Source organism: Anolis sagrei, chromosome 5, assembly GCF_037176765.1.
Source record: "Anolis sagrei isolate rAnoSag1 chromosome 5, rAnoSag1.mat, whole genome shotgun sequence".
In the NCBI taxonomy this organism is placed as follows: domain Eukaryota; kingdom Metazoa; phylum Chordata; class Lepidosauria; order Squamata; family Dactyloidae; genus Anolis; species Anolis sagrei.
The window spans coordinates 94,076,346-94,093,313 of record NC_090025.1 but is presented as its reverse complement, the minus strand read 5'-3'; the positions used below and the strand labels follow the sequence as shown (position 1 = coordinate 94,093,313).

At 38.5% G+C, this 16,968-nt stretch overlaps 1 protein-coding gene across 2 annotated transcripts in view; it reads right to left on the bottom strand.

The window, feature by feature from the left end:
• Window positions 1-16,968, bottom strand: part of ELAPOR2 (endosome-lysosome associated apoptosis and autophagy regulator family member 2) — a 121,668-nt gene that overhangs the window by 34,034 nt on the left and 70,666 nt on the right. Inside the window, exons 3-5 of one of the 2 annotated variants that reach the window (XM_060778200.2) lie at window positions 8,212-8,407; window positions 6,237-6,384; window positions 178-264 (exon numbers count right to left, since the gene is read on the bottom strand). In XM_060778200.2, coding sequence (XP_060634183.2) covers window positions 178-264; window positions 6,237-6,384; window positions 8,212-8,407 — 431 coding nt within the window. The remainder of the gene's footprint in view (window positions 1-177; window positions 265-6,236; window positions 6,385-8,211; window positions 8,408-16,968) is intronic. The other variant, XM_067468899.1, reaches the window with a different exon arrangement.

The window sequence follows — 16,968 nt, the reverse complement described above, 5'->3', positions numbered from 1 at the left end:
TGTGAAATTATCAAAAGGTGCTATGGATTCTCACGCAACTCAGTAACAATTTTGGGGAGCCGAGGGATGAAGAAGAATATGTATGCCCTGCTAACATTACTAACATCTCAACATTCAAACCTGAGATAATCAGTCTTCAAAGCTATTCATTAATTAAGCCATCCAATTTATACTCACAGAATGGGAGCCCCATTCACCATTATCTGTCAATTTCACCCACTTGTCACTTTTAGAATCCATTTCTTGGCACTGGTCATTTTGAATCTGTTGGTGGAAAAAAATGGAGCCATCGGTCTAACTTGCTGCAAATACAAGCATCACAGTACATTTAAAATGCATTCATGGTGTAGCATAATGTATTTCAGCAATACTTCCACTATCCTTGTGAAATACACCAAAATTAATGTCCCCACATTACAGAAAGCATGAGGATAGATGTGAAGTTGTGAGAAAAACAGTTTGGCCATAGACCATTTACACTGCAATATCTGTGGAATGACCAGGGTGGGGCAAAGGACTCTTGTCTGCTGGAGATAGGTGTAATCATTCGACAGACATATAAACCCATTTTCCTAGTTCCAACACACCTCACTACCTTTGAGGATGTTTGCCATAGATGCAGGTGAAACATCAGGAGAGAATGCCTCTAGAACATGGCCATATAGCCCGAAAAACCTACAACAACCCAGTGATTCCGGCCATGAAAGCCTTCGACAATACAATTTTTAATTATTTTTTAAATCTAATACATGAGTACATGTGGAAAGTCCTGGATTCACTGCCACAATGTGTATTAATTCTAACTTGAGCATCTTCTACACTGCCATGTAATCCAGATGATCAAATCAGATAATCCAGATTATCTGATTTGAACTAGATATGTCTACACTGCCATATAATCCAGTTCAAAGCAGATAATCTGGATTTTATATTGCAGTGTAGAAAGGGCCTTAGAAATCTTGGTTAGGATAAGGAGAGAAATATATTTGTTATAGATCTTGGGAAAACTATTACTTGCAGTGAGTAAAAGGGAATTTCCAATCCAGAAGTAAAACATTATAAACTGATGGCTGCTGGAAACAAACAATTGGGATTGGTACCATCTTTATGATCCATGATTGATGCTACATAGATACAATGAAAGCTGCCTTTATACTGAGTCAGAAAATTGGTCCATGTAGCCTCGAACTGTCAACTTTGACTGGCAGCAAGAACTGGGACAGACAGAGGCTTAGGACAGCCACTGCCAGACAGAAGGAAGAAACAAAATTGTGCCATATAGGTTAACTTCAAATGTTCATAAGCAGCATACATCAACATTTCACAGATTAAAAACTGCGACAGTTGTGGCCAAGCAACATTAGAGTGTGTTCAATATAGCAAAAGTTATCAGTGAGGAAGGAACAGAAAAGCTGGAAGATAATTCTTCTTAGCCTACTGGGAAAGGCACAATTCTACCGAGTTCTTCTCTATCCATCCTACTGAGGGCCCTTCCACACAGCAATATAACCCAGAATATCAAGGCAGATAATCCACAATATCTGCTTTGAACTGAGTTATCTGAGTTCACACTGCCAAATAATCCAGTTCAATGTGGATTTTCTGCCACTGTATGGAAGGCCCCTGAGTTAGTTGAAAGCAACTACTTTTTTGTTTTGAACTCTGTTTGCACCAATGAAAGCAAGGCAAATACAACATAGGAGATAGAAACTGGAATATTTTTTAAAGCAATTGAGCAAATTGAATGCAGATAATGATTCAGGACTGTCCCCAGGAAATTGGGCCCCCTTCCACACAGCTGAAGAAAATCCCACATTCTCTGCTTTGAACTATATGGCTGTGTGGACTCAGATAATCCAGTTCAAAACAGATATTATGGGATTTTCTGTGTTGATGTTATGAGTTATATGGCTGTGTGGAAAGGCCCCGGGGCAGTGACAGAATGTGAATCAGTTGTGCATTGTTGGAGATGTTGGATTAAGTTAATCTTTACTGGATTCAACAAGGAAATTCATACCTCTTCAACAGGCTTTGGAAAACAGTTATAAGGAATATCTGGAGACAATAGAGAATTTTAACTGATTTAATTCAATTTGATATATGCTCTCATGCATACTGACAACCTGGCAAGCACAGCTCCAGTTAGCTTATAATTTGGTTTTTTTTTATGACTATATCTGAAACGGATTCCACCCCTACATGGCAATTTTACACTGCTCGCAAGCAAATCGTTGTTTGGAAAAATAGAAAAATTGTTCAATAGCAGCGCAGACAAAAATGACTGGCTACTCTATAACAGCAGGAATTTAAGGAAAGTGATAATCATACACTAGGTTCTCACAGCAGTGATGTAGGAGGCCTCTGAGAGGTAACCCGCATAGAAATAGCTGAAGCTTCATAATGCAATCATATCTTTGGCACCTAAACTAAACAAGAGGAAAGAAACGGCCAGCCAAGCAGCTTTTTACACAGTAAAAATGCTAGATATCTTTCTTTAATGTAAGAGCGAACATAGCAGAGTCAAGGTTGTTTTTGAGATCCCTGAACTTCCCAAGATCAACCTATTTCTGGTTTGATTGGCCTATCCTGGAAGCATAGGTGGAGTCTCACACCACATCATCACCTACATATCCATTTTAACATAAAACTATCAATATTTCAAAACTAAAATGGATATCATATGACTTATTTTTTAATTATCTGATTGGCATTTTAGTAATTCATATCAATTCCCAACAGATTCCTTAGAATAAAATTGGTCCCCAAATGAACTCCAGTTGCCTGCCCCTGCTTTAAGGAGATATCAGGTGACAATCCTGCAGTCAGCAAGGCAAAAAATAAATAGAATTTCACCTATAGAACAAGGAACATTCTTTGATTCAGTTCCTACAGATGTGAATGTGCTAGATTTTTGTTCTGGATTTTTAAATAACTGAGCCTTATTTATAATAATAATAATAATAATAATAATAATAAGAATCCTTTATTTGTACCCCGCTACCATCTCCCGAAGGACTCGGTGCGGCTTACAAGAGGCCAAGCCCAAATACAACAATAAAAGTAGCAGCAGCAACAACAACACCATAATTCAAAAACAAAAAAAACAAAGCAATAACATTAACAACATCTAATGACGCAATTAAAAACAATGGCCGGGCCAAATGTAATAATTAAAATTAAAAAGTGCTGGGCATGACAAGGTGGGGTGTTTGGAGGGGGATGGACATGCAGATATGTAAAAACTATGTAAAAAGGGCATGATTTCTTCATGAAGTAAACTTTTTTTTTGTCCCAACCTGTTGGAGGAGAAACCTTGTTAGAGGATGTGAGTCCTTCCAGACATGAGTAGCTCACAACAAGGAAACTACAATTATTTATTCTACAGCCTTCAGGATCGATTTGACAGTTTCTTGTCAAATGACACTGTACAAACTTTTAAGTGATAAAGATACTTAGCATGCTTTATCATGCAATAATCTTATGAGATAGATTAGCCTACATGTGTTGACAGATGTTGAAATTTTTAAAGTCTACTCCAGGAGGAGGGTGACTAAAATGATCAAGGGTCTGGAGAACAAGCCCTATGAGGAGCAGCTTTAGGAGCTGGGCATGTTTTGCCTGAAGAAGAGAAGGCTGAGAGGAGATATGATAGCCATGTATAAATATGTGAGAGGAAGTCACATGGAGGAGGGAGCAAGCTTGTTTTCTGCTTCCCTGGAGACTAGGACACAACACAATGGCTTCAAACTACAAGAAAGTAGATTCCATCTGAACATGAGGAAGAACTTCCTGACTGTGAGAGCCGTTCAGCAGTGGAACTCTCTGCCCCGGAGTGTGGTGGAGGCTCCTTCTTTGGAAGCTTTTAAACAGAGGCTGAATGGTCATCCGTGTTGAAGCTTTGTACATATAGATCTATCCTCCCAACACCTTGAGCATCTGCTGTGTCTGGAAGCCGATGCACAGAAAGCCCATCCACTTTCAAATGAGCAACTTAGGAAGGTAGGAAGCTGCCCTTATCTTGAGTCACCACTAGAAATCTCTGGTATTACTTGATCATCTCCCAAACAAGTCATAACAATTTCCAAAATCAAATGAGACTGTTATGTTCTGGTGCATACAGTGGTTATGCAGGGAGATGAGGTTAAAGACAGCATGGCCTTCCTAAACTCCCCTAGTTTTTTTGTGGCTGAGGCAACATTTTAACTTGGGACTCAATAGACAGCAAATACAAAGTGGCCCATTGTCTATTAATAAACCAAAGAATCTAGTAAAGGTACATTCAAGCATTGGTCACCAAACTTCAAAATGCTTTTCTGTCTTAACGCTCACCAACTCATCATATTCAAACCACTACATTACACAAGTTTGTGTTTAAGAGGTCATAACAATATGTCTGGAGGGAAAGCTGACAAGGATGTTTTGATCCAAGTAAATTATAGACTGGAAGTGATTTTGGGCCTAATACTGAGGCAGCCAATGCTTTTGGTTTTCTGTGAGAGAAAAATCAATTGGTGCCTAGCCATGCATCTAAGAATTATATTCAGCTGAAAGGAAATTCATGTCGCTGCACTAGAATCACCTGTGTCTTCCTCCACAGGAATCCAACAAACAAATATGGTTGTTGAGGAGGAGGAAATGAAACTGGTTTCCTATTAGAGCAAGGACTGTCCTGTTAGTAAAATGTGATAAATGGTATTGAATTAACAGAAGGAAGGTACTGTGGGCCAGCATGATAGTTTTCATGCCTTGCAAACAATTACAAAGCTTCATGATGAATCCAGCTCATCATCATGTTAATGTTATTGCTTGTTTTTGCTTTATTTTGCTGTATTATTGTTGTTGTTGTTTTATTGTTGTTTTTTGGGCTCAGCCTCGTGTAAGCCGCACCAAGTCCTTCGGGGGATGGTAGCGGGGTACAAATAAAGGTTTATTATTATTATTATTATTATTATTATTATTATTATTATTATTATCACAGTGTCTCCAAAAAGCCCATAAATGTTAATTAAGAGCAATGTCCAATGTGGCAGCAGCCATTCAGGGTTTCACATACTGCAAGCAATGATGATTCATTCCTTACATAAAGAAGGAAAGTCAGTGAGGACAAGATGAAAAAATTCCAGCATGGATTCATTTTGAGTCACCAATGAAAGTCCTATCTCATTGGCTCTTATTCAGCCACCTACACAGCATTCATAGGGACAGCAGAAGATAACATGAATTAGGGATTCCAGTCACTCAACGTTTTTTGTGATATGTAATGTACAACAGTTCTGTGCAATGTATGCAACTAGAATATGCCAAGTCTGATTTCAAAAATTCTAATATCAGGGCAGTGCCAGGAACAGAAACTTGGACAGGTCAAGAGATGGGCCCTTATAGGGACTTTTGAAGGATGGGGTTGAACCCTGTTTCTTATGCTGCCAAATTCAGCTTTGACTCTCATGGGAAATATGTAGAAACAATCCTCACATCGCTGAAATGTCACATTGCTTTAACGCACCCACCTCATCTCCTTCAGTTCAACACAGCCAGAGGCATAGGAGCACTTACGAAACATATCCATCCAATCTGATATGCAGCAATACAGGAAAACATGCAGTGGGTGAACAAGCCCAAAACAAAGACAGCCAGAGTATAATGGAAGGATGAGTATGATGAACTACCCACAGTTAGAATGAGCCACTGTTGAGCTCTGTGACCTGATGGATGGCATAAAGAGGGGCCAGTTACAATGACCAGACCCTTCATGGAACCCCAGCTTGGCCATGAGCTCCCTGGCACTGCTGCCCTGCTGCTCACATTTTGGCAGCTACCGTGGGCCCTTTAAGCCTTTAAATTAAGCTACTAATACTATACTCAAGTGTGAATATATCTTTGATAAGTTGAAATCTTAGCCAGTTGCCTTAACTTGATTATAGATCTGACTATTAATTATCTAGAAGTTGTGCATATGTCTCATATATGAAGTTGAATAGGATTAAATATAGCAAAACCTATAAACATTTGAGACCTTGGGGGATTGCTGCCAAAACTGAGATGATAGTACTGGGTTGGGAAAAATCAATGGGCTGTCTCAATAGTATAGGGAAAATTCATATTTTCAAAAGTCTTGTGATAGGAAAGACACTCAGAATGCCAATAAACTGCCTCAAAGACATGCTACGTTCGCTCTTTTTGGATTAGTGATTGTCAATTTGGTTCTAATATACATTTAATGCGCAGATTTGCCTTACAAAAAACTCAAAGAAGATGTTGTTGTCAATATACTGGTATTCAAAGATGACAGAACCAGACTTCTTCAGGTGTACGGTGTAGATCAAGGAGACGGTGCAGTCATCCCTATTTGATTCAATGTAATTCCCACGAGGAGTCCATGAAGACCTAAATAAAAATTAACAAAAACAAGCCTTGTTTTATATGGCAGGAACCTTGAGGCACCTTTAAACCCAATTTAGCATGTTGCTGGGGATTTTAAAAAATCAGAGGAGAATATATATACACACACACACACACATACATATACATACATATTAGCTGTACCCACCACACATTGCTGTGGCCAACCTTCCCTCCCTCTTTCTCTCTTTCTTTCCCTCCTTCCTTCGCTCCCTCTTTCCTTCCTTCCTTTTTTTTCTTTCCTTCTCTCCTTCCTTCCTTCTCTACCTCTTTCTTTCATTCCCCTTTTTTCTTTTCATCCCTCTTTTTCTCCTTTCTTCCTTCTCTACCTCTTTCCTTCCTTCCTTCGCTTTTTGCTTCCATCAATACTTCTGTCCTTCCTTCTTTCCTTCCCTCCCTCTTTCTCTCCTTTCTTCCTTCTCTACCTCTTTCCTTTCTTTCCTTTTTTCTTACTTTCTCTTCCTTCCTTCTCTACCTCTTTCTTTCCTTCCCCCCTTTTTCTTTTCATCCCTCTTTTTCTCCTTTCTTCTCTACCTCCTTCCTTCCTTCGCTCTTTGCTTCCATGCTTCCTTTTTTCTTTCCTTCCTTCTTTCTTCCTTCTTTCTTCCTTCTTTCTCTTCTTTCTCTCCTTTCCTCCCTCTTCCTTCCCTTTTTTCCTGCATTGTCATTTAGCTTTTTGTCATTTAGCTTTTGGGGGTTTTTTAAGTCCTTTCCACTTTGGGGGAGGGGGGGCGACGGGTTATGAGTGATGGTCACTCATTGGTCTATTAGGGGTATAGTGTCCAAATTTTGTGGTTTTTGAGTTATGCTAATCCCACAAATGAACATTGCTTTTTTATTTATATAGAAATAGATAGATAGATAGATAGATAGATAGATAGATAGATAGATAGATGAGATAGATAGATAGATAGATAGATAGATAGATAGATTCTCATTAATCTCTTGGGGTTTTTTTCTAGAGCAAGATTCATGACAGCTAGAATTTCATAATTACAGAAAATTATTCACTGATATATGGCAGCCAGAGTAGTTTAATGACTTGAGTTTTCGACTAAAATTTTAGAAAACCTGAATTAGAATCTACCACTCAGTTTCAGAAGTCTACGGAGTATCCTTGGGCAAACCACATGCTCTCAGCCTATGAAGAATGCACTGGCAAACCTCCCTGCAATGAATCATGGTAAGAAACCACTATAATATCATGATAGCTAACGTGGCATAATATAGACACCCAGGTTCAAATCCCAGCTTGCCCATGAAAACCCACTGGGGGATCTTGGGCAATTCACATCTCTCACTGGCAAGAGCAAGCCTCTGAATAAATATTGCTGAGAAAACCCTATTTTAAGGTTGCCATAAATTGTAAATGACTTAAAAGCACACCACAACATGCAGCAGAAGTTGAAAATGACTAGAAGGCATATAAAACAATAGCAGTTTCTGGAGACTTCCAGGTAGGAAAATTGTAGAGTGATGTCTCTTGTTAGCATTTGCAGTGAGGAGAGCTCTAATAGTGAAAGCACTGGTGATAAAACTCACCCTAGATTAACGGGGAGCAAGTGGATCTAGAATCCTCGTTGTTCTAATTACTTAGGAACAAAGGAGCTATATTCAGCTGGTCAGATCTGGGGGATATAAAGATGGTAACCAACTTTCTTCAATTTTGGGATTATATAAAATTTTGGGATTATATAAATATAGAATCTTCCTGTTTAAAATGGTTATCTAGATACAATTGTATGTTCAATACAACCATAGATTTGTTTTCCTCTTCCCTAAACTAGGAAGAGAAACTGAAAAGGTTCTTACTTGCCACAGCTATCTGCTTTACTCTCAACTGATCCAATGGCTGTGTCCATATAAGTTGCTACATTGGAGAATCCGGCAGGCAGATCATCCCATTCATCAAATTTGATCCCACTTCCCAAAGAGTAGGTGCCTTCAGCACATTTACTGCACACCTGGTTCTTCATTTCTAGATATTCCCCAGACGCACATGAAAAAGCTGAGAAGACAGACATTTAGAACAGATTAATGGCACTGCTAATTCATTCATTAAAGTTTATAATTGTTATTTAAAGGAAACAGTGAATGCAATTCATCAACACAAATAGTGGCAACATTTCTAGCAATGTAAATGAACCACTATTCTGATCTCTCTCCCTCTTACACATATGTACTCGCTGCTTCTAATCCTCATGGATGGAAAAAAATATGACTTTTAGCAAGAAACACGAACACAATTTTTCATGAGATTGCCACTCCTGCATTATGCATTGCCCAAATACATAATATGCATTAAAGAATAGAAAAAGTTTTTTTTTCTTTCTGCTCAAAATGGACACTTACGACAATCTTGTGCAATGTATTGGCTATACATTACTTATGGTGTTTTACTAATCTGTAAACAATCATTTATCTAGATACAATTGTATGTTCAATACAACCATAGATTTGTTTTTCAATCTTCCTCAAACTAGGAAGAGAAACCGAGAAGGTTCTTACTTGCCACAGCTATTTGTTTTACTAATCTGTTTGTTTTACTAATCTGTAAACAATCATTTGGTCTCATAGCAAAAGGGATAAATCTTTCTTAGTACAGGCTGAGTATTCCTTACCTAAAATGGTTGGGACCAGAAGTGTTTTGGATTTCTGGTTTCTGTATTTGCATATATGTACACAATATTGGAGATATCTAAACACAAAAATCCTTTATTCTTCTTCTACACAAAGCCTGAATTTTAAACATTATTATTTATATGATTTTGTGCATGAATCAATCAAAGTGTGTGCACTGGACCATTAGAAAGCAAAGGTGTCACTATCTCAGCCAACCATATGGATTTTGAAGTGTTCTGGATTTCAGAATTCTGGATAAGGGATGCTCAGTCTGTACTGGAGAAATACAACACTTATTTAATCTAACCAAACCTTACTATCAATTCTGATCCATGCATACTTTAAATCAGGGGTCCTCAAACTAAGGCCCAGAGGCCAGATATGGCCCTCCAAGGTCATTTACCCAGCCCTCGCTCAGGGTCAACCAAAGTCTGAATTTACTTGAAAACACACAACAACAACAATCCTATCTCATCACCCAAAAGCAGGTCCACTCTTCCCATTGAAATACTAATATGTTTATATTTATTCAAATTGTTCTCCATTTTAATTATTGTATTGTTTTAAAGTGTTTTTTGCACAACAAATAAGGTATGTGCAGTGTGCATAGGAATTCATTCGTGTTTTTTTCAAATTATAATCCTCCAACAGTTTGATGAACTGTGACCTGGCCCTCTGTTTAAAAAGTTTGAGGTCCCCTGCTTTAAATGATGCAGACATCGTTCTATGTAGGTATTCATGCCTGAGCTACAGGTGTAAAAACACTGTCAACTTATATGCCTATGTTGCTTATAAGCAGAGGTGGCCCTAGGTAATTTTCAATGGTAAGCAAACAGTATTTCCCCCCCCCCCCCTCCAATTTGTATTTGTCGTGGGATTTCTGTGTGCCATATTTGGTTCAATTCCATCATTGGTGGAGTTCAGAATGCTCTTTGATTGTAGGTGAACTATACATCCCAGTAACTACAACTCGCATATGTCAAGGTCTATTTTCCCCCAAGAGCGCCTCAAGAGCGCCCCTGGGCAAAATCAACTATACTGCAAATGCTTACTTTGCGTAATGGTTGAGCCGCCCCTGCTTATAAGTTAACAGTGTTTTTACACCACACTATAAAACAAGTATTATGTCCCAATGAGTATACTATAAAGGAAAACCTAGACTAGTACATCCCCATGGCCCTTCAATACCACAGGCAAAATTCACTGCTGTTTCATTACCATCTTTCTATACCATATCCAATTATTTCCATGTTCCATACGCTCTGCTCTTTCCTCAACACAATGCATATTTCTCATAAATAAAAGTAGCTCTGAGGATGCCAGCTGCTTGCTTGGTTCAATCTGAGGCCGAGTGTTCCTAATGGCAAAATGAATCAATTTTGACATCCAGGACAGATTGGCAACTTGATTTTATGTATGAGCATGTATCCTATATCACCAGGGAACTCTTTCCATGCTGATTTATTTCTCAAGGAGCCTTTGGACAGTAAAGTTTTGTAAAGCATGCCCCTAGAAGGTTCCTAGCTGAATCCAGACAAAACAGAGGTGCTTGCCATCAAGGGTCCTAATTGTCGATGAAGGTATGTTAACCAGTCCTGTATGGGGTTACACTCCCCCTGAAAGACTATGCCCACAGCTTGGAAGTGTGCCTGGATCCATCTCTTCAAATATCAGATCAGGTAGATGTGAGGGTCAAGAGTGTTTACTACCAGTTTTGGCTGATGCGCCATCTGCACCCCTCCCTAGAATACAAGAACCTAAAGATAGTTGGTGCCTGTGCTGGTAACCTCAAGGTAGGACTTATGCAATGTGATTTACATGTACCAAGTTCAGAAACTCCAATTAGTTCAAAATACAGAAGCCAGACTAGTTACAGGAACATCCAGTAGTGAGCATTTTACACAAATATTAAAATCAGTCCACTGGCTGTGAATTAGTTTCCAGGCAAAGTACAAAGTGTGGTTTTGACCTTTGAAGCTCTATATGGTTGGGTCCAGGTTACCTACAGGATTGTTTCTCCCATACTATCTGCCCCTGACACTCCGGGGGGGGGGGGGGTATTTCAACCAGCAAGAACCTTCCCCCAGAGGACCTTTTCATCAACCACCCCAAGACCGTGGAATGACCTACCAAAGGAGCTATGACAGCTAAATCAGCTGTCAGAATTCAAGACACAAGACGTATCTCTTCCAGCAGGCTTACCCAATCGATTTTAACTTGTGAATGTTAACCTGCATTTTATTGGTAAATTTAAGCTGCATTTTACCTATGTGTGTTTGTTATATAGAATCAATGATTTGGAGGAGACAACATGGGTCATCTAGTCCACCCACAGCCATATATGAAAAGCACATTCAAAGTACCCCTGACAGATATGTATTTTAATAGTGCTTTGTTTCACCTTGCTGTTTTAATTTATGTTGTACCCCACCTCAAGCTGCAAGGAGAGATGAGTAATAAATTATTATTATTATTATTATTATTATTATGACACAAAAACACAGTATGTCACAGCAAATTTATTTATTATTTACTTATTTAAAACTGTATTTAAAACTAAACCTTCGCAACTCAGACCGGCTTACAGCAAGGATTCAATTCTACTAATACAAGTTAAAACATCATACAACAATACAAGATTAAAATACATATATACCAAATCGCCAAGATAAAATCATGTTCAACTCAAATGAATTTGTCAATGAGTATTGTTTCCAAATGCCACCTGAGATCTTTTGGCACGGCACCCATGTGCCAATGACCACTGGGACCACCTGTACTGGTTTATGCCAGAGCCTTTGCAGTTCGATTTTGAGGTCCTGATAATGGCTGAGTTTTTCCTGTTGTTTTTTCTCAATGCAACTGTCACCTGGTATGGTGGCATCAATAATCCAAACTTTTTTCTTTTACACAATCGTGATGTCTGGTGTATTGGTTTCCAAAACTTTGTCAGTCTGGATTCGAAAGTCCTGCAGTATTTTTGTGTGTTGATTTTCCAATACCTTTGCAGGTTTATGATTTCACCAGTTCTTTACTACTGGCAGGTGGTACTTGTGACATAAGTTCCAATGAATCATTTGGAACACAGAGTTGTGCCTCTGTATTATTAATAAAGCTGTTGAGAGGTAGGATGTGCTGAGGAATATGCACCAATGCTACCTTCCAAATTTACATTTAGGAAACACTTGACAATGTTCAACAAGCTGCCCCATCCAAGCAGAGTGTCTGTTGTGATGTCTCTTTATTCTGAATTACTCCGAAGAAGACAATTTGAATTTTTTTTTGTCGTGTCAGGAGCGACTTGAGAAACTGCAAGTCGCTTCTGGTGTGAGAGCATTGGCCGTCTGCAAGGGCGTTGCCCAGGGGACGCCTGGATGATTTCATGTTTTTATCATCCTTGTGGGAGGCTTCTCTCATGTTCCCGCATGAGGAGCAGGAGCTGATGGAGAGAGCTCATCCACCTCTCCCTGGATTTGAACCTGCGACCTGTTGGTTTTCAATCCTGCCGGCACAGGGGTTTAACCCACTGCACTACTGGGGGCTCCATAATTCCTGGGATAAGACATTGATTAATCTGATATTCACTGTTCAGAAATAGTCCTTCTTCAAGACGATTATTAATTTTAAATAGAATGGTGCAATGTTAAGATAATGCGTATTTTCTCCAATATTAAATTCCATGTTTTCTTTGCCTAGTGATATAGACTTTAAACACTATGAAGCACTATGTTTGATCATTATAATAGCAGAATAGTTTACCATGAGCATGCCAGGAAATATCACAAAGTAAAGAAAATCCCAGATTTAAATGGAAGGGTCTTTGATATCTATTAGAAGCAGCCAAATGGAAGCAGAATCCAAAAATGAGCTACTGTTAACATAACCAAAGTATTGCTTCCTGATCTCACATATCCAGTCAGAATCGCTTCTATGATGCTTCTTAAGTAAAGTGAATTATTCATTGTCATTTTACTCCTTTATTCAAGCAGTTTTATTATACTGTCTGCCTCAATTTAGTCTTAATTTTTAAAAGGACTCTGACAAATCAGTTCAGGCCCCAAAGGAAATAACATAGAAATACAGGTAAACATGTGTAGTTGGACCATCAAAAGATTTTCACCGGGCTCCTCACCAAAATTTACTGAGCAAATGGATAAATTAGATCTTATGGATTTGTAAGAAAACAAGACATTAGAATAGATTCCTCTTGCAGACTGGTAAAAGAACAAGAAGCCAAAAGGAAGGTTAAACAGAAATTCTGGATAGCAGGAGATCTAGTATCTATCAGCAAGGTGCCCAGGAGAGCTTTTAACTCTTTATAAGACATTGGTTCTCAACCTGTGGGTCCCCAGATGTTTTGGCCTTCAACTCCCAGATATCCTAACAGCTGGTAAATTGGCTGGGATTACTGGGAGTTGTAGGCCTAAACAGGTTGAGGACCACTGTTATAAGATGATAATGCTTAGTTAAAGGGAGGGCAGTAAGAAAAAGAGAAAGACTACATTCCAATTCATGGAGCCCTACAAATATTATGGGGTGTCACCTCCCAGCATCCTTTACCATTATGTTGGCAAAGTCTGATGGGAGTCACAATTGAAACTGTATAAAGCTGCAGTTGGCCTGCATGTTTTGTCATATGCTCTGTCCTCAAATCCCTCTCTGAATCAGAGAAGAACTCCAAAAGGAAGGAGGCGTCATTCACTGAGGTACTGTCCTACACCAGGGGATATCTGGCTGTCAAAATCCTCACCATCCAACACCTCAAGGTTCAGAAATTTACAGCCTGTCCACTGTTCTTTAAGCAAAGTTCCATGGAGGATATGGATTAACTGGGCCAGCCACAGTTCAGAAGGCCTTGGTGTATTACTGAGGCAACAGCTCTCCTCTACTGATTATTACAGTGGGCATCTGCTGCAGTGATCTGTCCAAGGTCCTGAAAGGTCCAGTGTGATCTCATCTTTGCTGCTTCAGAACTAACCTTTCCACTAAGTGTCATTGCTTTGGAACTATCTTTCACTGCAGTAGCAGCCAATCACTATGCTACAACCGCCCTGATGAATCTGGGTTTTACTCTGAACTTTACAAAACAAAACAAATTTGGAAGTTAAGATTCAACCTATTTCTGGAAAGTTCAAGCCAAAGTTAGAAAAGAGTCATCAGGTGGCAGTGTTGCCTTAGAACAGTGGTTCTCAACCTGTGGATCTCCAAATGTTTTGGCCTTGAACTCCCAGAAATCCTAACAGCTGGTAAACTGGCTGGGATTTCTGGGAGTTGTAGGCCAAAACACCTGGGGACACATAGGTTGAGAACCACTGCCCTAGCGGAATCATACTTGTGAATACCAATCACTGGAGATGACAAATAATAGTGGGAAAGGATTATCACTCTCAGTGGTCCACAGTGACCATCAATTGCTTATGGTAGCTTGTTTATGAGCTTCCTGTGGACATATGCTTTGTGGCGCAGCTGGCTGAGTGTCAGCTGCATTAAGATCACTCTGACCAAAAGGTCAAGTTCGAAGCCAGCCCGGGTTGGAATGGGTTTCCAACCAATTGTGTAGCCTGTTGTCAACCTTTGCAACCCGAAAGACAATTGCATCTTCAAGTAGGAAAATAAGGTACCACCTTAAAGTGTGGGGAGGCTAAATTAACTAATTTATGAGGCCATAAAAAAAGACTCCAGCAAAAGCATGCGGGGAATGTGGAAGTACTTCATCAGTGTCGCAGATGGACAATGAAAGCGACAGCTCCCCTGGTGGCCAGAAAAGTTAAATAGCCTCTGTCTATGTCTGTATATGTTGTATGTCAAAAATTGGCATTGAATGTTTGTCATACATGTGTACACTGTAATCTGCCCTGAGTCCCCTGTGGGGTGAGAAGGGCAGAATATAAAAGCTGTAAATAAATAAATAAAATATGGCTGAGTACTATGGGAAACAAGATGCTAAAGTGGACAGGCTCTGTCCAAAACCAGAAGATTTCTTATTATATTCCAACTGTGGTTCAATGCTGAATGATCATTGATAGCCATATTTTTGGATGATAGGATTATAAAAACAAATGTAGTTGGTGACCTAAAATAAACATTGTCACACCCCATTGCACTGTTAAGATGAAGAAGTTATTCCATAGTTTTGGTGGTACTACAGAAAATAGGTCTGAATTTCCAGGGTTGGGGGAGAAGGATGCCAAGAGTTTATCTAAGACAGTGCTTCTGAGGTGAGGCAGGTGACTGGCAGCAACTTTTCCCCAATGTGTCAGGAACTGGAATCATATTTTTGCTCGTTGATTACAATTCTTTCTTTTTTTCCCCTAGAAACTTGCAAGGGATCAGGAGCCAACAACACAGGGACCAGTATTAGTCTTGGGATATCTACTTTGCGTAGTAGTGATCTAAAAATTGGAGTACTGCTTCTTTAAATCATTTTATGTACATGCAGCCCACTCACTGTTACTATGTTTGGTTTACTGTGGGGTTTTTTTAAAAAATGTGGGTTTTTTGGTATATTGTTTATTGTATTCTTATGTTTTGTGCTTTATTGTGATGTTGTTTATTTTTATTGTAACTTGTATTTTATTTTATTGTAATTTGTTGTTTGGGCTTGGCCCCTTGTAAGCTGCCCGGAGTCCCCATTGGGATGAGATGGTGGTGGGGTATAAATAAAGTTTTTATTATTATTATTATTATTATTATTATTATTATTATTATTATTATTATTATTATTATTTTATTTACTAGACTGATATTCCTGTCACAATGTCACCAGAAAAATAAATAGACTTTTTCTTACCTTGGGCATTCTAAAACATGAATATCCCACAGTGTGCTACTCCCAGGTTTCAACACTTTTGCAAATACTAGAGTTTGTAAATATTATCTTTGACAGTTGACACAATCTGTGAATCAAACAATGGGGCTGATAGTGAAAGCTGTACAGAGAGTTCAGCATAATTAACACCACAAATAACCCTATTAGCCTTTTTCTTACTACTTGGTGATTTAATATGAGCTAAGAGCCTCATATTAAATATTTATAGGAGCCAGTTCAGTTACACAAATTATGTCAATTAAATAAGTTCAAGTTAAATACAAATACAGGCAATGGTTCACCTGTGTAGAGGAAAATAAAGAATTTTATAAAGAAACAATATTATCCATTTAATGAGGAATCCTATTCATGGAGAACAAAGAGAATCTTGGACAAGATTATCCATTTTAGTACCAAAAAAATACATTAATATCAAATTTACCTGAAATCCAATAACCATATTGTTGACCATTTATTTTAAAAATACATACCATTCCCACCTTTTGCCTAATAATAAAACTCAGTCTTAATGACCAAAACATGATTTACTAAAGCAAGAAATAAAATTGCAATCCAGCAATCGTCCATATAAAACCAAAATGAGAAAAGATGCCATATAAAAAAGCAAATCAAACATTCGTAAGACTTTCAGAAAATTCTGAAAATTCTGAAAGTCCTACAAATTCTAAACACATGATAAGCTGAATTGTGACATCTAAAGAGCACATTTATGCTTTGGATATGAACTGATTACAGCTGTATTGGAACAACATGAAACTATTTTGTAAAAGTATTGCTTTTCAATTTTTTGCATATTTTAGAAGACTTTTGAAAGAATCCAAGGAAACAAGTTTGACTTGTCTGGCACCTTGAAATAGCAATACAAGAGCTAAATAAACATAACTTTAAGAGAAAAGGCCAATATGTCAACACTGGAAAGATCTTTCTGCTAGCTGCCTCCTTAAACTCAAAATTGTAATTGCTTTGCCATTTACATAAGAAACATTTGCTTACTCAGTCTTTAAGGCCAAAAAGAAACCATAATTTTATATCTATCTATCTATCTATCTATCTATCTATCTATCTATCTCACACATGTATATCCTGTCCTTCTCACCCCCAGGGGGGGACTCAGGGCA